Source organism: Vigna angularis, chromosome 1, assembly GCF_016808095.1.
Source record: "Vigna angularis cultivar LongXiaoDou No.4 chromosome 1, ASM1680809v1, whole genome shotgun sequence".
NCBI lineage: Eukaryota > Viridiplantae > Streptophyta > Magnoliopsida > Fabales > Fabaceae > Vigna > Vigna angularis.
The window spans coordinates 8,470,720-8,491,613 of record NC_068970.1 but is presented as its reverse complement, the minus strand read 5'-3'; the positions used below and the strand labels follow the sequence as shown (position 1 = coordinate 8,491,613).

General features: G+C 33.6%; 2 protein-coding genes across 9 annotated transcripts; one reads left to right on the top strand and one right to left on the bottom strand.

Moving 5' to 3' along the window:
• Positions 1–2,399: 2,399 nt before the first annotated feature.
• LOC108343939 (uncharacterized) lies at positions 2,400–14,435 on the top strand. Of its 5 annotated transcripts, none has more exons than XM_052875051.1 (13): positions 2,400–2,932; positions 3,295–4,590; positions 5,458–7,251; positions 7,773–8,870; positions 9,396–9,500; positions 9,648–9,737; positions 9,939–10,049; positions 11,521–11,672; positions 11,876–12,138; positions 12,214–12,427; positions 12,565–12,631; positions 12,719–12,923; positions 14,322–14,435. In XM_052875051.1, exons 1-12 carry the CDS (start codon positions 2,876–2,878, stop codon positions 12,899–12,901), a joined length of 5,430 nt encoding a protein of 1,809 aa, XP_052731011.1. In that variant the 5' UTR covers positions 2,400–2,875; the 3' UTR covers positions 12,902–12,923; positions 14,322–14,435. The 5 variants fall into 5 exon arrangements, with proteins under 5 accessions (XP_052731011.1, XP_052731018.1, XP_052731015.1 ...); XM_052875058.1 differs by lacking the exon at positions 14,322–14,435 and having other exon boundaries at positions 7,773–8,537; positions 8,844–8,870; positions 12,719–13,085; XM_052875055.1 differs by lacking the exon at positions 14,322–14,435 and having other exon boundaries at positions 12,217–12,427; positions 12,719–13,085.
• On the bottom strand, positions 13,410–16,515 carry LOC108337339 (uncharacterized). 4 transcript variants are annotated; one of them, XM_017573845.2, is made up of 3 exons: positions 16,341–16,515; positions 16,115–16,173; positions 13,410–15,311 (listed from the first exon to the last, which is right to left on the bottom strand). In XM_017573845.2, the coding sequence occupies exon 3, from the start codon at positions 15,271–15,273 to the stop codon at positions 13,669–13,671; it is 1,605 nt and encodes a 534-aa protein (XP_017429334.1). In that variant the 5' UTR covers positions 15,274–15,311; positions 16,115–16,173; positions 16,341–16,515; the 3' UTR covers positions 13,410–13,668. The 4 variants fall into 4 exon arrangements, with proteins under 4 accessions (XP_017429334.1, XP_017429342.1, XP_052731023.1 ...); XM_017573853.2 differs by lacking the exon at positions 16,115–16,173; XM_052875063.1 differs by lacking the exon at positions 16,341–16,515 and having other exon boundaries at positions 16,115–16,242.
• Between the last annotated feature and the right edge of the window lie 4,379 nt (positions 16,516–20,894).

Genomic DNA, 20,894 nt, shown 5'->3' with positions numbered 1-20,894 from the left:
AAAAAAATTAAAGTAAAATGAAAATTTAACTTATAAATAGATGGAGTGGAAGAGAAAATGTGAAACAATGAATGAAATAAGATACTAGAAAAAGAAAAAAAGAAAAAGAAAGATGATTTGTAGGAAGGGTTTGTCATAAATTTTAATCATCTGAATGTAATTACAAGGTGTCAATAGAATCAGTAAGGTATCTCATTTAATTTATTCCAGTTAACTCATTGATTATGTTTATTTACTTACTCATGTTATTTAATTTATTATCATTATATATTGGTCTTCTTCATTAAATTTATGATTGTGTTATTTAATTTGTTTCTAATTATACATTAATTTTATGTATCAATTTATATCTTTATTACTATTTTTGTTTATGACATGGTGACTCGTATCTATTTATTTATTTAAAGTTAATGTTTTGTTTTTATTTTATTTTTGTATTATTTTAAAAACCATCATTTATAATTCAAATAAATATGTATAAAATAATAAAATAAGGTAAAAGTAAATAATGTTTTATTTAATGAACTTAAATGAAAGTTATTTATATATTCTTTTTTTTCATGTGTTGATGATGTATAGATTATTAGTAAACAAAAAAATTACATATTTTAATACTCACCCAATTTTATGATTGTTTAAGAGTATGTGATTTGGAAAAGAGTTTTATATTTGGTTAAAATGAGATGAGATCAAATTGATAAAAGAACGTGTTTCAAAAATCACAATTTGGACATTACATAATGAAAGATAAAGTAACATCTTGGACTAATATATTTACAAACCAAACTTGAGACTGCTCAACATTAATGTTAAGGTTGGAGAGTGAATATATATGTTTTTTTGTAGGTTGATAAACGAGTTTTATAGTTGTAGGTCAAATCTCAAGTCTCATTGTATGTATTATATGTTTATTAAGATTTATATCAGAGACTTACTAATATCTCACTCTATATTTTTATTTTGTATGTACTTGCTAAACGAGTATAAGAAGAACAAACTTTTATTCAAGAAATTTTTGAGAGATACTTTTATAATGCTCATGGAATATTTATATTAATATCCTTATAAAATATTAAATATATAGATAATTCTCTATTGTGATGTATAACTCTTAAATACTATACAAAATATGTTTTCACCTTATATAAGGTTTGAAGTCTGAAGCTAAATTAGGTGTAATATGGACTATAATAAAGTCTATAAACCCAAATAAAAAAAGATAACTTAATACAAAGAAAAGTCAAATTCACATATTTAGTTTACAAATTTTCAACAAATTTAGCATAACTTAAAAACCATAGGAATAAGTAGAAGAGTCCAAATATATTATATATCTAAATTAAAGCTTTTGAAGTATCTAATATAATAAAATCAACAAAAAAAATCATTACCAAAGTGGAGGATATACAACTTAAAAATGTAAATTTAAAATAAATATGTCAAATAACTCAATTTATGATAAAAGAATGGAAATGAACCAAAACCAAAATAATATATAAATATGTTTACTATGTCTTAACACCCATCTTAATCCAAGACGAACCATCTAAACCTATCTTAATTTATCCAAAAGTAGATTCAGCTTGATTTGAACTCAATCTAATTTAATATATCTCAATATGTGTTTAGTCCGATTTAATACAACTTGAATAAAGTTTAATTTTAACTGGACTTAAATAAATATGATTTGTGTCAACTTAATTAAAACTCGACTAACTTAGATCCATTTTAGTTAACTTGAGATTATGTGAATCTCACAAAACTTGACCTAATTTTATTTATATTGACTTTAGATCTGAAGTGTGTAAAAAAAATTTGAAGTTACACCAAAAACAAATAATTCAAACTATTCTTCTCAAATCTCATATCTTAAATAATGAGTTTTTACATGAGAAATCTATTGTTCTGTTTTATTTTTATTTTTGCAAATTCATATAAGCAACCTAACGCAATCATCAGAATATAACTTCTCTTGCATCTTCTCTTAAAATTCATGAACAAAAATAAGAGGAACGAAATAAATTAAGGTTAAGAGTCGGATGGAAAAGTCCAATACTATTTTAATTTGGATTTTTAATCTTCATTTATTCATATTTTTTCTCACTGAAAAATATAATAACCTTATAAATTATCAAAGTATGTACTTTAAGACAAAAAAGAAAAAAATAGACATATCAATTTCAATCCTAATATATCTTACGATAACAGATTGATTTGAGCTATCTTAATTTTTCTAAGCTCACTTATTTAGTGATTTGTTTTGTAATAGTTTAATTTTTCCAAGATAAAAAGCTTCTCACATCGGTTACCTTAATCATAATTTGTTGTTTGATGTTTGGAAGAGATTCTTTAAAATAGTTAATAAAACAGGAAAAAAGAAAGAAAGAAGAAATCTGTTTTATGGTAAAGTATCTGTACTGCACCGACCCAACCAACAAGAGAAAATAAAGAAAGGGAAAGAGAAAACGCAATGGTTGTGTGGTGTCTGCAATGCATGCTATTTCTCAACCCACCTATAAACCTCATTCCCTCCTTTTCAACACTCTCTGTTCATTCCTTTTCCAAATTTTCCTCAAAACCCTAACCAAAACTGCACAATCCCCTTCTTCCACGCTACCCTTTCGATTTTTCTCTCTGTTTTCTTTTCCATCGTCTTTTCCACTCTAATTTTCAAGAGTAATTGCTTTACTCGCACTCTTTTTTTGGTACAGTATTTCAATTTAGCTTTCAAATTCCTTCTCAATCGATACCCTTCCCTCCGTGCTTCAATGATTCTCGATTTCGACAGCGTCTTATTTTATCATCCCTATGAGAGTTTTTACGAAATGTTGCTAACTTTTTTCACGTAATCACTTATTGCATTGGTCGTTTCTTGATGGAGGATAATGAAGTCGTTGATGATCGGAACTCAGGGTGGTTCCAAGTTAAAAAGGTTTCTTTTTTTTTTCTTTAAATATTTTAACTCGTTTGAGATGTATTTTACTATGACATTTTGATTTGTACTTGATGAGAGATAAAATTGAAGACACAATAAGGAAATCTGTAGACCTAGTGTATAGTTATTTACTAATTAATGCATTCACAGTGGATGGATCAGTCATTAAGTATTCATATATTTGCTCTAACCTTTAATCTTATTGTTCAATTTGATTGTGCTAATTCTTAAATATAATCACTCATCTCCTTTGGTTATATCTGAGTCTTGCACTGAAGATTATTTTCTTCCTTTTCTGCGTAGCTTATTGTACAAGTGTTACTTACATGTTCTAATTTTGTCATTTCTTTCTTATCCAGAAGCACAGAAATACTTCGAAATTCTCTTTGCAGAGTTGGGTGGGAGGATTTTCGGGCAAAAATGCCTCTAACTCTTTGCACACTCAGCATTGCATTACTAAAACCGATGACAGTTCACGTAGCCAGCAGAAAAATAATCCTTCAAGGTCAGGGGAAAATTTTTCACAGAACCCTGCCTCTGGGAGTGTGTCGAGTTCTCTTGCTGAATCAAATGAAAAAGAGAGCACAAACTGTTTTAATACAGGCGTAGTTAGACATAATGCAGAAAGTCAGAACTCAACTGCATTAATTACTGTTGATTCTCAAGGTAAACATGAAGAAGTTAGGAAATTACAGCAAACTGATAAGCCTGACTTAGCCCAGAAAATAAGATGGGGTGATTTAGAGGAGGGGGGCTTGGCACAGCCCCATGAAAACTTGATTGGGGTTGGGATCAAGTTCGGTAGTATTGGAGATGATAGTTTGCTTAGCTGTAGAAAGAATGAGAATATTCCTGAACCTTGTGATTCATATCATGCTCAAGAAAAAGACTTAATGGTGAATGCTATCAATGGAGGGTCTGCTTCTGATCAGATCCCTTTGATGAGACATGAAGATGAAATACTTGGGGAGAATGGTAAAGATGTTAAGAATGTATCTTTGGAACATTTTAACAATCAACAAATGGTTGAGGAAAGAATTGGTCCAGAAGATGAGAACAATGACGAAGGGAATAAAACAACAACCCATGGTGCCGTAAACAATGACAGTCTGTCCACCAAAGATGCTGCCGAGGTCACAAGTCATGCACATGCCTCTTCTAACAATTTGGTAAGTGATAAAAAAATGTGTGAAGTGCCAGAACAAAATGGCAGTTTAAGTGAAGCAGTTACTGCCCACTGTACCGAGTCACAAGTGCCTGAAATTGTCAATGATTCTGTGGTTTCTACTGAAGCCGGTAGGGTTTCACTGGATCGTAATGGGGAAAATGTTGTTTCAACCTCTCAAAATATGGGTTCTCTCGAAGAAGGTGATTCCAATGAAAGCAAAGAAAGGTTTAGGCAGAGGCTTTGGTGCTTTCTGTTTGAGAATCTTAATAGGTCTGTGGATGAACTTTATCTTCTTTGTGAACTAGAATGTGATTTGGAGCAGATGAAAGAGGCAATTCTTGTTCTTGAGGAGTCTGCATCTGATTTTAGAGAGCTAATCACTAGAGTAGAGGAATTTGAAATGGTTAAAAAATCTTCCCAAATAATGGATGGCGTTCCTGTCATCTTGAAGAGTGATCACCGCAGGCCACATGCTCTATCATGGGAGGTATGTGCTTCACATATTTTTGCTATTTATCTGCTCCCTTCCTTGGTTAAGTTCATATTTTGTGGTTCCAAGATACTAAATCATAAATTTTATATGTTGTACATGACAACCGTGGATCCTCTGTCAAAGAAAATAAAATTTATTCACTAATAATGAATTTTTTTTGAATAATGTCTATATTTTTCCGTCTTGTTAAGCAAAAATACTAAATATACTTACACTTGTTATCATTGAATGCGTGAGACAAATTGAGTGTAATTATGTGCATTTATGCAGAGTGCGGAATAATTATTCGCTAATGACATTATATATACACCATCCCTTTTCATTTCCTTCTTATTTTTCTTTTATCAATTGTGATGAGGGCATAATGAAATTAGAAGTCTTGATATGTATCTGTAACTCCTGCATAAATATGCATCTGTCTTGATGATTGTACGTATATCTAAAGTTTCTACTTTGTCTGATGGGTATGATAGATGTTAGGATCAAATGAACTAAGCGTGAACGTACTCATCTAACACTGTTACAAGATCAAACCCACCATTGGATATTATTTGTTTATTGTACTTTTATAACTTTTGCATGATGAAATTCAAGCCATCCCAACTGGTTTAGACTAACAGTTATTGTAGTTTAGACTAACAGTTATTGGTTTATTTGTCTTGGACTAAGAAAAAAATATAAATGAAGCATAACATTTATTTATTTTTATTTAAGCATGAAATCACTTATGGTCTAGACATGTTTACTTGTTTGCTTTCTGGTTTCTGAAGATGCTGATCCATAATATGAGTTTATCTGTTAGAAATCTGTACAATCTGGCTTTCTTATGTTCTTGATGTTTAGATGCTCTATGGATTCTAGGTCCGAAGAATGACAACTTCACCACATAGGGCAGATATACTATCTTCATCTCTTGAGGCTTTTAGAAAGATTCAACAAGAGAGGGCTATCTTGCAATCAGGTACCACAGAAAGTTCCATGTCTTTGACTTCTGAATCTATTGGCAATACAAACAAGTCTAGGGTCATTAATGGGACAGATGCTGTCAAATATTTGGTGACGAAGTCAAGAAAGCATGTTGGATCTTCAGATGACAGACAAGGTAGCCTGAATGAAAAAGAGCATATTATTGAAGGGGGAAAATCCTGTGACTCAAACACAATGCTAAATGGATGTAACCCTCCAGAAAACATATTAATTTCAGAAGTTAAGTTATCTAAATTACCTCCATTGGAAAATTCTTTTGCTTCTGCCACCACCAAGGGTAAAAGAAATCACCTTGGTTCTGGACTGGACAAGACGCTTTATAAGAAAGATAAAGTTCTAACAGAAGGTGTTAATGAGAAACCCCCCAGATCCACAGATAACATTAGGAGGCAAATGTCACTGCCTGAAAAAGATAAGGAGAAAAGGAGTACTGCCCCGGGAAAGTCTTTGAATGCTTGGAAGGAAAAGAGGAACTGGGAGGACATACTTTCATCTCCATTTCGTGTCTCTTCCCGCATGCCATATTCACCAAGCCTGGGCCGGAAAAGTGCTGAGCGAGTACGTACTCTGCATGATAAACTAATGTCTCCTGACAAAAGGAAGAAAACAACTTCAGACTTAAAAAGGGAAGCAGAAGAAAAGCATGCCCGTGCTATGAGAATCAGAAGTGAGTTAGAGAACGAAAGAGTCCAAAAGCTTCAACGAACATCACAAAAATTAAATCGTGTCACAGAATGGCATGCTGTTCGTCATATGAAGTTACGAGAGGGCATGTATGCCCGCCATCAGCGTAGTGAATCTCGTCATGAAGCTTTCTTAGCTCAAGTGGTGAAGAGAGCTGGTGATGAAAGTAGCAAGGTTAATGAGGTTCGGTTTATTACTTCCTTAAATGAAGAGAATAAAAAATTGATTCTGCGTCAGAAACTTCATGAATCAGAGTTGCGGAGAGCTGAAAAGCTTCAAGTGCTGAAATCTAAGCAAAAGGAGGATTTGGCAAGAGAAGAAGCTGTTATAGAGCGTCGAAAACTCATTGAAGCTGAGAAGTTACAGCGCCTTGCTGAGATTCAGCGGAGAAAGGAGGAGGCTCAAGTAAGACGGGAAGAGGAAAGAAAAGCGTCAAGTGCAGCTCGGGAAGCAAGGGCAATCGAACAGCTTAGGAGAAAGGAAGAAAGAGCCAAAGCACAACAAGAGGAAGCTGAACTTTTGGCCCAGAAATTGGCAGAGAGACTTAATGAGAGTGAACAGCGTCGTAAGATTTACCTGGAGCAAATTCGGGAGAGGGCAAATTTGAGGGATCAATCGTCCCCTTTACTGCGGAGATCATTAAATAAGGAAGGGCAAGGTAGATCTACCCCTACAAACAGCATCGATGATTCTCAAACAAATGTTGTTTCTGGCGTTGGTTCTACTAGTCTTGGAATTGGCAATATCACATTGCAGCACTCAATGAAGAGAAGAATTAAGAGAATTCGGCAAAGGCTAATGGCTTTAAAGTATGACTTCCTTGAACCCGCTCTTGGTGGTGAAAGTGCTAGCCTGGGATATAGAGTAGCAGTTGGTGCTGCTAGAGCAAAAGTTGGCCGGTGGCTTCAAGAACTTCAAAGACTTAGGCAAGCAAGAAAAGAAGGGGCCGCAAGTATAGGTTTAATAATTTCTGAAATGATCAAGGTATTGTTTTTTGTTCACTGGTAATTATATCTCTCTCCTTATGAACCGATGTATGTTAACACGTTCAAAGTTAAGAATGTTTCTGTGGGTAAAATTTTGTATGGATAGATGTTCTGTATTTGCACTTCTGTTTTCTGAATCCTGTGCTAATTAAAATAGCACTTCTTGGAGAGCTCTTGTTTAGTCAGTGAATAAATATTAATCTGGAATAACTAGTGATTCTTGATGCTGTATTTGTTTTAGTTATTGCTTAGATTTAGTTTGTCTTATCTGGTTGGTGCTTGCATATGGTCTTCTTACTGTTGAATCAGAAATCATAAATCACTTAACTTGCACGGATAATTGTCCAACCAATCCTTGTTCCTGACTAAATGTTGAACCAAGTTCCTTTCCCTTAAGAATATTTACAGTTTAAGCGAGTGCATTTCCCCTTTTATATTGTGGAGTTTTGGGTTAGTAATTTTTTTCAATTGCTATTTTTTAAATTTATGTTAATTTATTCATTGATTATTATTTTATAGTATTTGGAAGGAAAGGATCCCGAGTTACAAGCATCTCGTCAAGCTGGACTACTTGATTTTATTGCTTCTGCCCTGCCTGCATCTCACACATCAAAACCTGAAGCATGCCAGGTTATGTTGCACTTGTTAAAACTTCTGAGAGTTGTGCTGTCTACACCTGCAAATAGAAGTTATTTCCTTGCACAGAATCTTCTGCCTCCAATTATCCCAATGCTTTCTGCAGCTCTTGAGAATTATATAAAGATTGCAGCATCTTTAGGTGTTCCTGGTAACTTCAGTTTGCCATCAAGTAAAGCATCAGTTGAAAACTTTGAATCAATTTCTGAAATATTAAATAACTTTTTGTGGACTGTTACTGCGATTTTTGGTCATATAAGCTCAGAAGAGAGACAACTTCAGATGCGAGATGGCTTATTGGAGTTACTGATTTCTTACCAAGTTATTCACAGGTTAAGAGATCTTTTTGCACTTCATGATAGGCCACAGACGGAAGGGTCAGCATTTCCTGGCCCTATTCTCTTAAGCATACAACTTTTGGTGGTTTTGACCTACAGATCTGGAAGATTTTGTTATATCGACTGGGAATCTTGCCCTTTGACAATGGAGCAGGAAATTGGTAGTGAAGGGACCAAGCTTGCTGATTCTGCACATTTTGTCGTGAATAATTCCTGGGGAGATTACACTCCCCTATCAATGATCAATGGCAGCTCAGTTGTGCATTTACCTGATGTCCCTGAGGACAGACCATTAGATGAAATGATTAAGGTGAACAAGAATAATGAATCTATTTCTATTGGGAAGGATTCTGAATTGGAGCATGATAGTTCTGTTAAATTGAAACATGATGATATAGAAAAGATAGATCTAGATGAATCCAAGAAAAGTCAGAATGGGGATATGACTAATTTGTCTATTCCCCAAAAGGACGAGAAACATACAGTGGTAAATGCTACAATACAGAAAAACGAAAAAGTAACAAATTTGGGTCAGCCAGTAGTATTTCTTCTTTCAGCTATTTCTGAAACAGGACTTGTCAGTCTCCCTTCTCTTTTGACTGCTGTTCTTCTGCAGGCAAACAATAGATCATCCTCAGAACAGGTAGGTTTTCTACAACCTGCAAGTTCGTTCACAGAAGTTGTATTGAATTGTTTTGAAGATCTTTATTGTGAAAAATCAGTAGATTTCTGATATTGGCCTGTTAAACAAATGTTTTCTTCGAGGATAATTACTCAGGTCTGAGTTCACCATGCAGTCAATAATTGTCATTTATCAGTAAACCAATGTTTTCTTTGTTTTTCTGAAGAATTTGCCGTTAGCTAATGTCACATGCCTAATTATGTCCTTTTATTGAAAGGATTGCTTGTAATTGTCTGTTTTGTACATACAAGTATTCTTATTTATAATGAAAAAGATTTACAGTAATAAAGAACAAAATCAATGATTAAAATTATGAAATATTTCCTTATTTGACGTAGTCAAATCATAATATATTTTCCTATTTAATGTAATTAATCATATGTTTAACAACTTCAATTGCTCGTCTGTCCTTGTAATAAGTAAATAAGTAGCTATTATTATTTTTGTTGTGCTATGTCTAAGTTGAATAACTTCATTTTCTTCTAGGCCTCATATATCCTTCCATCTAATTTTGAAGAGGTGGCAACTGGAGTACTGAAGGTGCTGAACAACGTGGCTCTTTTGGATCTTGTGTTTTTGCAGCGAATGCTGGTAAGTTTGCTTATTTTCCTTGTAATAATGATCTATTAAAACAGCTGCATGTTAAATTAAGATCGCTAATATGTTTGATTTTCTCTTTTTCCTGGTACTGATTATTGCTTATGTATTCCTATTTTCCTTATGCTGTTATACTTCCAGGCTAGGCCTGATTTGAAAATGGAAATTTTCCATTTGATGAGCTTCCTTCTTTCTCATTCTGCCATCAAGTGGAAATCTCCCACTGATCAGGTGAATCACCAACAACTTGAAATGCTTTCATAATCTTAAGTGATACAATACTTATGTTGACCTTGCTAAGCCTAGCTTTCCTAACTAATATTCATAATGGGAAAAGACCCCTTGCCTCAACTCTTCATGCATGGTTGGTATTTGGATGTACCTTTGCTAGAATGCCATAGTTACTAAAATGCCATTGCATTTTTTTTTCAGGTTGGTTCTCTTGTGCTTGAATCTTTATCTCTCCTTGGTCACTTTGCCTTGTTTCATCCGGGAAATCAGGCTGTTCTTCGATGGGGACAGAGTCCCACCATCCTCCACAAGGTCTGAAACTCTAAATATTATTTAATTTTGGTTTATTTGTTCTATTTATCGAGTTAATCTAATGTTCACCCATAAGAGGACAGGTTTGCGATCTGCCATTCGTTTTCTTCAGTGACCCAGAGTTGATGCCGGTCTTGGCTGGCACATTAGTTGCTGCTTGCTACGGGTGTGAGCAGAACAAGTTTGTAGTTCAGCAAGAACTGAGTGTTGACATGCTACTTTCCTTGCTGAGGTCTTGTAGGAATGCTGCACCTGCAACTCAGCTTAATTCCGCCTTAGACAATTCCACTACAGATGAATCTAGTGAATACAATCAACTAGGTGCCGAAATTAAAAAACCGCATGTGGAAATTCCTGTAAAATGTGCCCGTTCCAATGGCAAAGCCACTCGGACTTCCTTTGGTAAGAATGGTGCATTGGGAAATAACGTAAAAAATGGCAGAATAAGAAGCCAACGGGACGCCAAAACAACTAAGCATTCTGAAGAACTGGCTCCTAAGCACGGCGAGCCTTCGTATTTAATGTTGCACTGTAGATTTCCCTCCAGTTTCATCGATAAAGTAGAGCAGTTCTTTTCAGCTGAAATTGCTAACGGGGTTGATGAACTCTGAGGTTAAATATCGTGAACCCATTTTTGTTGGTAATGCACGGATCTTCACGCGTTAACTGAATATGGTCCCTTATACATGTTTCACACTGCTAATAAAGCCACACCAAAATTCTTAAAGCTGACGTCTCTGAAGATTAACCTGCCCGAGTTATAACCAAAGGTCGTTTCTTAGTCAATGCCAAAAATATTGTACTTTCTTGGAAGTAATATATTTTGTAGTAGGAGTTGATGAGCATTTTTGTAATATATAAACTATAGAAAAGTGGCGGTTGATAACAGCCACCACTAATTACCACTGCTGTAATTAATTATAGCTGATATGGTTCGGGGGTAACAACCTCGGCCATATATTTGTCTTGTTTACTTCAAAGTTCAAACCTACCTCTAAGTTATGGATCTTTTATACAGTGAATTTTGTATGCAATTATGAAAATACTTTCGATAGTTTTTACTAATTTGACGGCACAGATGAAAAATAAAGAGTAAAGAAAAGATGTGCTTGCGAGCTAGCTTTTTTGTATATATGCAACTCTATTCACAAGATAATCTACGTCTCTGCCTGCCCGTAAACGTGCCATTATACCCTTCCACTACGAGGAAAAAAAGGAATAGCTTCAGTTTAGGGGCGAAGTTTCTGTTCTGATATCTGATAATCCTTAATGTACCAAAAGTTGATTTTGTGACAAATACGTCTTTTTAGTGAGAAAGAAACCATGTAAATAAAACTGTTAACAAGTTGATGATAAAGGTTTATGTGCATGTGGGTGTAGTTCAAGGAAACGGAAAAGAGAAAGAGACGATACTTTGCATCATCTAGAGGCTGCTTGTAAAGCCTATTTTGCTTTGCTTGTCTGCATGCAGCTTTGGTCTCTGGCTGGAGGCTGCCTTACGTATAAGGCCTGCTCTCAGTTCATCTTTATACAGTCAAGCAGGTTGGAAATTAGAAGTTCAATACTGAAAAGTCTGCACAGATTTCAATTTCAAGGAATGGAAAATAGACTCCACCAAAGAAGGTATTGGTTTCGTAAGTGCAAGTTGTGATGCCATTTGTTGTTTATCTTGATTTGAATTTCTTTATGCCGTAATTTCGTTCTGTACTGTTTCATATATTTCCTTGGTTGTGAGCTGTTTATGTTTCACATACAAAAACATCATTTTTGTTTCCTGCCAATTATATCGCTGAATAGGAACCAAAAATTTCTGGTCTCTATTTCAGAGTGTCATTTTCTGATCCCCATTCTCCAAAACACCATGGATCAAGTGACAAGACTTGGAACTGGCTCCCAAGGATAACTTCTCACGATGACCACATAAGAGACGACGAGTACGTAACTTCAGTTGCAGCTACGGCATTTGCGATTCATTCTCTTGAAGAAGCAGAGTTACATGGCTCGCAAAAAATGAGAGAGCACCCCAAATCTTCGAGGCCTCAAACGATGAGAAGAGAAGAGGATGACATATCAAAGCGGTTAAGTAATGGTAATTATAACATTCTACCTAATATTGTAAAGTTTCACTACTAGCTGCTATGAGTAATTGCTATATTTTGTGTAGCAGGGGAAACTTCCATGAAAAGGTCACTCGGACAAGACCCTAGGACCAAAGAAACTGCTTTTCCTGTTAGACGTCCAAAGAGTACATCATCTCCAATACCTGTATCTCCTGCACTACGGTATCAGAGGCAGCAAGGGGTTCCATTACCACACAAAAATACCAAAACCAGACCAGAAACATGTGAAAGGGCTCTGAAGAAAATGATTCAAAAGCAGTAATGCTAATTTCTTGAGCAGCTCATTCAATATATATATTTTTCTTTTCTGAAAAACTGTTGCCTATGATGCAAAGTGGTTGTCAAATAGGAATCTGGATTTAGTTTCCTCTTATATTGTAGGCATAATTTTTCAGGTATGAGATAATGAAGTCCAAAATTCTTTCCTGGGAGTTTGTGAAAACGATTCAGGCCAGAGTCCAGGTGGGAAGTGAAGAAGGTTTTCCTCAATTCTTGGAGATGTATTTTAAATATGTTAATTTAATAATCTCATTGGTGATGGAACAACAGGGAGCAAGGAAAATGCAAAATTACCAGAGTAAGGTGACAAGGGAAGATATGATAGCGCAAGGAGCTAGAGCAGGGTTAGAACGCAGAAGAAGAGAACAACTCGAGACGAGAAAGAACTCGATCAAAAATCGAAAAACAAGCAAGGTCCCTGTGAAAGCATATTGTTGTCTGGCATGGAAATAAAAGCAGCTATCAGTGACTAAATGTAATTCGTGCTTAAACTATTTTTATTGATCAATAAAAATGCTTGCAAAATAAACGAACGTGCACTAACTCATCAATTAGAAGTTAGTGTGCTTTTTTATTTATTTTGCCACCACTCCATTGTATTACCCTTCCAATCATATAATCCAATCTTAAGTTTCTTTCTTCTTATATTTGGATTCCTTTTACGTTGCATTTGAAAATTATTTCAAAAGAAACACAGTTTTACATAAAATCCTTAACCGTAAATCTCTTTTTCTTTGAGTCTTTTGATATTGGAAGTGTAATAAATCACGGATTAAAAGATAACGTGCAATGTCCTCCTTTTCATATCATCTTATTCTCTTCAACTTCAGCAGAAACTTTTCTGAGGAACGTAATCCAAGTGAGAGAAAAAAGAGGTTCCAAAATCATGTACAAGGAAGAATCATATATAACTTGGCCATGAAGGTAGAAAGTTGTTCCATTCAACACAAACATAATGGTATTAGCATAAGAGTTACCACATATCCTGACAATTCAGAGCAGAAAAGCTATATCATTAACGAACAAACAGCCCACTCAACACACCCAGAGAAATAGTATTATTCCTCAAATCTTAATGACACCAAAGGAAACTTTTTTTTTATCAGCAATACCAAAGGAAACATTAAAACACCATTAACATCATTAGCCAGATAAACCCAATCACCAAATTAACAGTTATATGTATGTTGAAGTTGAATTCACAAGAATCCTTAGGTAACTCAACTTGTGCTGCTTACTTCCGCTGCAGTGGCATCTTTAAGAGAATCAAGGGAAATCACTGTTTCAAACGCACCAACTAGAGCCTTAACTTTGCTCTTCCTTTGCTCAGTAAGAATACTAGCGGTCTCTTCAATCACATTATTATACAAACGTGGATTTTGTTTCTTCCCTCCCACATCTTGATGCTTCAAAACCACGTTCTCAGATCCTGATTTTGAATCCCCTATCTTGCTCTTATCTCCACCAACCTTCCTCCCAACAATAATTCTCCTTTTACTTACCTCCACGTTTCTGACTTTTCCTCTATGTTTCTCTGATTTTGTATTTGCAGCATTTACCTCATCACCACCTACTTTATTATCCTCAATGGTACTTTTTCTTGCACCATTTATATCTCTTCCAATGTCATCATCAAGAATGCGTGCTGGCCTGAATTTGAGTCTCCTTGGAACGTTGTTCATCTGAGGCTCAAGTTCGATCACTCGTCCTCTCCTAAAATTCAATTTCCGGGATGCAACGACACTTTTATTGGTGAACCCAACTTTTGTGCTCATTTTTGGCTTGATTTTGTAACCCATCTTCACATCTTCACCTTGATGATGATCATGTCGTCTTTTGTAGAACCTTGATGCAGCATTATTTTTTTTCTCAGGGAAAGATTTGGAAGTGAAAATAGATGATGACGACGACGCAGATGGTGATGATGATGGTGAAAGACTGCGCGTTTTGAGCTGCATAAATACGTTCCCTTTGTTCCCGGTCACAGATCTAAGGCCCTTCCATGAAGATGCAGGAGACTCGAAATTTTTCTTATTGGTGTGCTTGCTTCTGTCCCCTGATGATGAAAGTGAGGGTGAAGACAACTTAGCATCACAAGCCACAGTAGGGTCCTCAGATGAATTTGCAGAGGCAGGTTCGGTGACATGAAGGATCTTTTCTGGTAAGTTCATAGAAGACTCTCTTGTCATGTTCTTGGGACTATTGGAACTTCTGCTTCGAGGTTTCTTGCCACTGCGTTTTGAAGACAATGGAAGACTTGTTGAGGTTGATTTTTTCTTGCCTCCAGTTGAAGGTTTCCCGGTCTGTTTGCTTCTGCTGTTTGAATTGTTTTTTACCATTTCCCTTTTTGTTTCACTTTTGGAACATTCCTGTTCTTGCTTTAGGTGACTGTTGTTACGCTCCGAGGGAACATCTGTTTCTTCAAAAGGTGGTGAGTTTTTCTCTGATGTAACTGTTTCTTCATATGTTACTACTTCCTTGATGTCAACTGGACTATTGGCCTTCTCAACTTTTGGTGTTTGAGAAGGCCTTGATTTTTTTCTCCATGCCAAAGAAGTCACATTCTCTTCTGGAACTTTGGTTTTCCATTCCTTTGTGGTAGCCTTTCTCAGTGTTAGTATCCATGGTTTGGCTTCAACGGCCTGTGGGATGCCATATTTGCAAAGATCATGGCAGGAACGTTTTGGACCACTAAGATAACGCGAAATAATCTTCGGTGGAACTTTTTTGTTGGTTAAAATCTCATCAGGATTTGCTTTCTCATCAACATCTTCAGGCTCAATTTTCTCAGACTTTAACTGGTTAAGACTACTTTCCTCTTCCATCACTTTGATTCAGAATGGAGCAATAATTTCAGAGACCCCTGCAATAAACAACAATCCATTTAGATATATAGAGGAAAGGGAAGTATATATGCTGGTCAAAGTTAAAGCAACACGAAATGTGTACAACTTCTTTTCACCAATCTAGATCATTGGAATGGTGCAAAAACTCATTCCAAGGCGATAATTAAAAACTTGAATGTGCAAATAGCATGCCTAGCCTCCAACGATAACTAGATCCACAGAATAAAGCCTTGAATGAAGTGTTACTGACCATGCAGAATGAGAATTCATTTTGACAAAGCGAGTTACCTATCAAGTAGATTTTATATAAAAAAGTAGGGGCAAAATAATTCTAGCATGTTACTAAGATAATTACATTGGTTGGTTCATTTTCGTGAATGACTGAGTTAATGAAACAAAACAATGAAGTGGCACACCTTGAAGAATTTTGCCAACACTACCAGGAGATAGACAAATAACCTTAATACACAGTTTTACAATAATTAATACTTTTGTGCAAAGCTAACTCCATGATTAGAAGACCGCAGACAATATAATATCCATCTTTAAGTTCCATAATAAATTTTACTCCATAAAAGTTTGAAATGAATTTCACTTTTGATACACAACCAATGTTAGGTTAAAGATAGTTTAAGGAAAGTCCAAACCAGAAAATTACAGATTGAAAATTTGGTTTTAAAAGGAAAAAAAAAATCTAGGTGTTCTACATCACAAACTGATTCAGATTTCTGACCAAAAGCGAAAACAGAACCGCGTGGATAGAGAAGAAAAGAAGGAAAACAGAAATTAAATTAGAAACTGAACAAGATTATCTCTTCACCATCATGATTATGATCTGATGAAAGGAATGAATATAATAATCCCTTGAAAAGTTGGATCCTGTGACACATTCAAGAAATCATGGTCATCATCAACCAGGCATCCTTTATGGGTTGCCCTTGCGATTGGTCATCATGAAATTCGTTTAAAAAGAGAATAAACAAAAAGAAACAGGAAAAGACGACCATAGGAAATTATTTGTGATGAGAAAAGAAGTGGTGGCATACCTTGGTGTGTTATTGTTAATCTTAAAAGGAAAACATAGAAGGTGTTAAAGTAATGATCTGCAAATGTGAGTTAGGAATGGTTGGATTAATAAAAGTGAAAAGGGTGGTGCAAGTTGTTGTAATTGGAGAGGTTGCTTTTCCTGCTAACCAAAACAATGCGTTCTTGAGAAAAAGTAACCTTAACCAATACTCTGTCAACCAAACTACCCTAACCATGCAATATTATTGCATGGCCACATGGGACCATCAATGGAAGAACCTACGTGAACATCCATCACCATTCACCATTTTATCTCTATATATTCAAAACATTATCTATATATATCATATTACTCCATCTATCTGTCTGTCTATATATATATATATATATATATATATATATATATATATATATATATATATATATATATATATATATATATATATATATATATATATATATTACTCTGGCGTAAATCAATAACTTTATAGTTATCTTTTAATAACTATTAATATAGTTTGTTGGTTTATTATTTAAGTTTTTAACTCTATACAAGTGATTTTGTAATTACATCATAATCTATATCATTATCTATATTATTATATAAAATTCTTTTTTTCAATTTTTTATCCTTATTAATTTTTATATTAAAATAACTATATTACTAACTTTATTTTTTATTTAACTTCTTTTTAGTTTAATCATTTTTTAAAACTAAAATTAATATATATAATATAAAAAATTACCTACAAAATAAATAAAAACTATCAATAATAAAATTATAAAAATAATTTATATTTATTTTTATATTATAATTTTATTTTTTCTATCATAAAAAAAGTTATGTTTTTACTAGTTTTTTTCAAAATACAGTTTTTAAAATTTGAAAAAACCATTGTACACCCGAAAAACATGAGGTGCAGAAAGATGCAAATTCCATTCTGTCTTCTTATTAACTAATCAGTCCATGATTAACCTTTAGGTTATGATTATAGGATTTTTCTACCTTATACTTTCCTTTCTCACCTAACACAATATGCAAAATGACAAATATGTTTTTATTATAATGCGTTTAAAACATATTTTTAAATTATGTAATTTAAAATATTATTCTAAATTCTAAAACATAAATATATGTTAGAAAGAAGAAGAAAACTATATAACATGATGACATGTGGTTGTTTTTATGAGCCTCATAATATAACATAATGTAAGAGCTTATTGAGCACAACTCTTTTTTAGCCAATATGAATAATTTTTGGTCTATAAGTTTTTCTAAACTTCATTTATAAAATTATTATTTTATAAGTATAAACAATAAATAAAGCTAAAATTAATTATTGCTAATTTCTTATGGAGATTCTTCATTGATGTTAATAAGATGTTTTTCACTTGATGTTTATTGGATTCTTCTCGCTGTGAAGATTATTATTCAATTCATATCACCAGTGCTATCTTTACCAAAATTGTTTATAACATCTTTTTAACTTTGAGTACAGAAAAAACTTTTTGGATATTTTTTTTTAATGCTAGTTAAGAGTATTTTTAGCCAACATCTATTTAAAGTAAAAAAGAAAAATAAGATAACTCTATCATCCATGTCAAAGCAACATTAACATTGTTAAATAAAATAATTGTATCTGACATTAACCAATAAAAGAAAAATCAATGCCGATATAAAATCCTTATTGTCAACTAAAGTTTTTGACAAACTTACAAAAAAATAATGTCAATTTGATTTTTTTTTTTGAATTATCTAATATTTTTTAATATTGAAATGAGTTTTATGATTAATAATATCACAACAGAATATTTAAAAAACAATTTAGATTGAGAACTGTTCAACTTTTTTATATTCTAATCTCCAAAGGTAAAGATAACAAAGTTAATTAAACCTTACATACACCAAAAGAAGATTGATATATTGGTTAAAAAAGAGTCATTGATATGTATAGGAAATATCAAAATATAAAATCCTAATGCTAAACTTGCTACTAAGTTCATTATTGGTTATAAATAAGAATAAAATTCATTAATTCTATTCCGTGACGTTCTCCTCTCATTTATTTGTTTAATATTTGTATAGTAATTTTTGTAACAATCACTCAAAGTTATACAAAATTTTAAAAAGAATATAAATACATTTAGATTTTCAGAAGATCATGGGTATGATTGATGTAATATCCCAAAAATACAGGGTCAAAACCATATAATGGGAACATCACAATTTAATAATATTACCACTACAAAAAAGAAGGGCATTACCGAATGTCAAAAGCCCTCGGAAACAGCTCAAAACCGTCGGTAAAAGGTAATTACCGAAGGCTTATCGACGGCCAAAGAGCCCTTGGTAAATCCCTTGTCACTAACATTTATCGAGGGCTTTTGCCCTTCGGTAATTATCGAGGGCCAAAAGTCTTCAGTAATTACCGAGGGCCAACAGCCCTCGGTAATTACCGAAGGGCAAAAGCCTTCGGTAATTACCGAAGGGCTAAAGCCTTCGGTAATTTTCGAAGGACTAAAGCCTTCGGTAATTTCCGAAGGGCGAATTTTCTGCTGTCCAGTACCCAATTATGGTGTAGTTTATGATCTGCTTTGATGCTAATTTCGTGTGATTTTTTATTACTCTCCTGCATTGTGGTGCAGTTTATGAAATTTTTCATGACATCAAGTCAAACTAACCACTGATATTTCTATTGGAGAAGGATAATTGAAAAGGAGATATCAAATTATATTGCATAATATGTTTGTAGTCTTTTACATAAGATACTTGTTGCCACAACACTACAAGTTTTCACATCTCAGTACATAGGAAAAACATTTAAATTCTAAGAGCAAATGTAAACGAGAACTAATAATAAAGACTATAAAGACTATCCAAGTTCAAGCGGCATGATGAAGCAGACTTTGATCAAGGTGCCACACACCTGCAAACCATAAAGTATAAATGTAAGTAGAAGTCATAGGTATTGGGAGAAAATTACCATATTGCTGGAAATGTACATCAAAAGTATATTTTTTCAACCAATATGAGAAATAACGGTATAAATATTAGCAATATATCTATAATATGATATTATATAAAAAGTTATTAAGTCGAGAAATACAGAATTGTCAAAAAAAAATGTTTAATTTTTTAAAGACAATATAATTTAAAAACACTATAATTTAAACATGATGGGAGATTTATAAAAGTGATTGAATCAAAAGTTTAAAATAGTACAGTTTCCTATATGCATCAGTTTGTGGACCAATTCATTCATATATTTCACTTCACTTGGCATATAGGGACCCAGATGAAGAAATGCTTCAAGCATCAATTTATTTATGCAACAGTTCTTCAAGGTATGCATCAACAAAGTGTGTGTGTGTGAACCAGCGCAAGAAGAGCAAATTTTGTTTATCCTACTACAATACCTACTCTTTACAAAGATACCACTATTGAGTTATCACTTCTTTTACTTGTATAAATTAAAACAGGAAAAACTTGTCATGGTTTCTTACACCGACAATGCATAGAAATTAAACACTTGTTTGGATTGAATAGTATATGCGTTAACAATCTAGAATTAGTCAATCACAAAGCATCATTTATAATGAGTTTGTTAACTGTAATAACATGACAATGCTTAGAAATTAAACTCATTTGGTTCATGCTTGCGGAACAGGAAGAGATAGCAAAAGGCAAGCCCTCTGGAGAGGCACACACATGGAAAGACCTTCCAAAGATGAAGTACACATGGAGAGTAGCAATGGAAACTATTAGGATGTTTCCTCCTATTTTTGGTGGCTTCAGAAAGGCTACTGATTCAGTTGGAAGCTATGTTCAGACAATTTCTTCAGTAGGGATCCAAAGCCAGTACCATCTCAAGGGCTACTAATTCAAATTTGGCCAAGGAGACTTTCTTAATGGTCATTTCAGTAACAGCTGGTCTTATAATACAATGTACCAAAAATAAGTCAATGTTAATAATCAAGGAGTAATTATTACCTTATTTTGTATTCACACTTGAAAATAACTGAGTTACAATCTTACAGGAACAAAAAAGAAGAATAAGCAAACACTTAAACTACACTATTTAAAATCATTTCTCATGTATCTCCTAATTTGCATATTCCATCATTTGACAGAATTGTAAAAGTTCCGTTTTCAGATCCAATTTCTTTTGGATTATAATTAGATTTTTAAAAGTGTTTCTAAATTAGAAGTAATGGAGAGATGATTAACCCAATTTCTTTTAGAGGAAGATACAGAAAAGGTTGAAAAGCAATAGAGAGATGATTAACCCAGATTGAGAAATTTAGAGAATAAGTTTATGATAAGTTCAATTAAAGCATTCTGGAGTAGCTAAAAACTGCACCAAAAACTGATATAATAAGACAAATATTACAATTAAATGCTCCATGCTGAAATACACAATGCATTTAAAATCAAAGCTGAAATGTCTACTTTCTACTTCAAAACTAAGTTCAAAACTAAGTTCAAAACCAAGTTCATATTAGAATTTACAGGTTTATAATGATATAACAGAGCATCTAATAAAAACTTCCAGTTAAACGATGCAACACGGTCC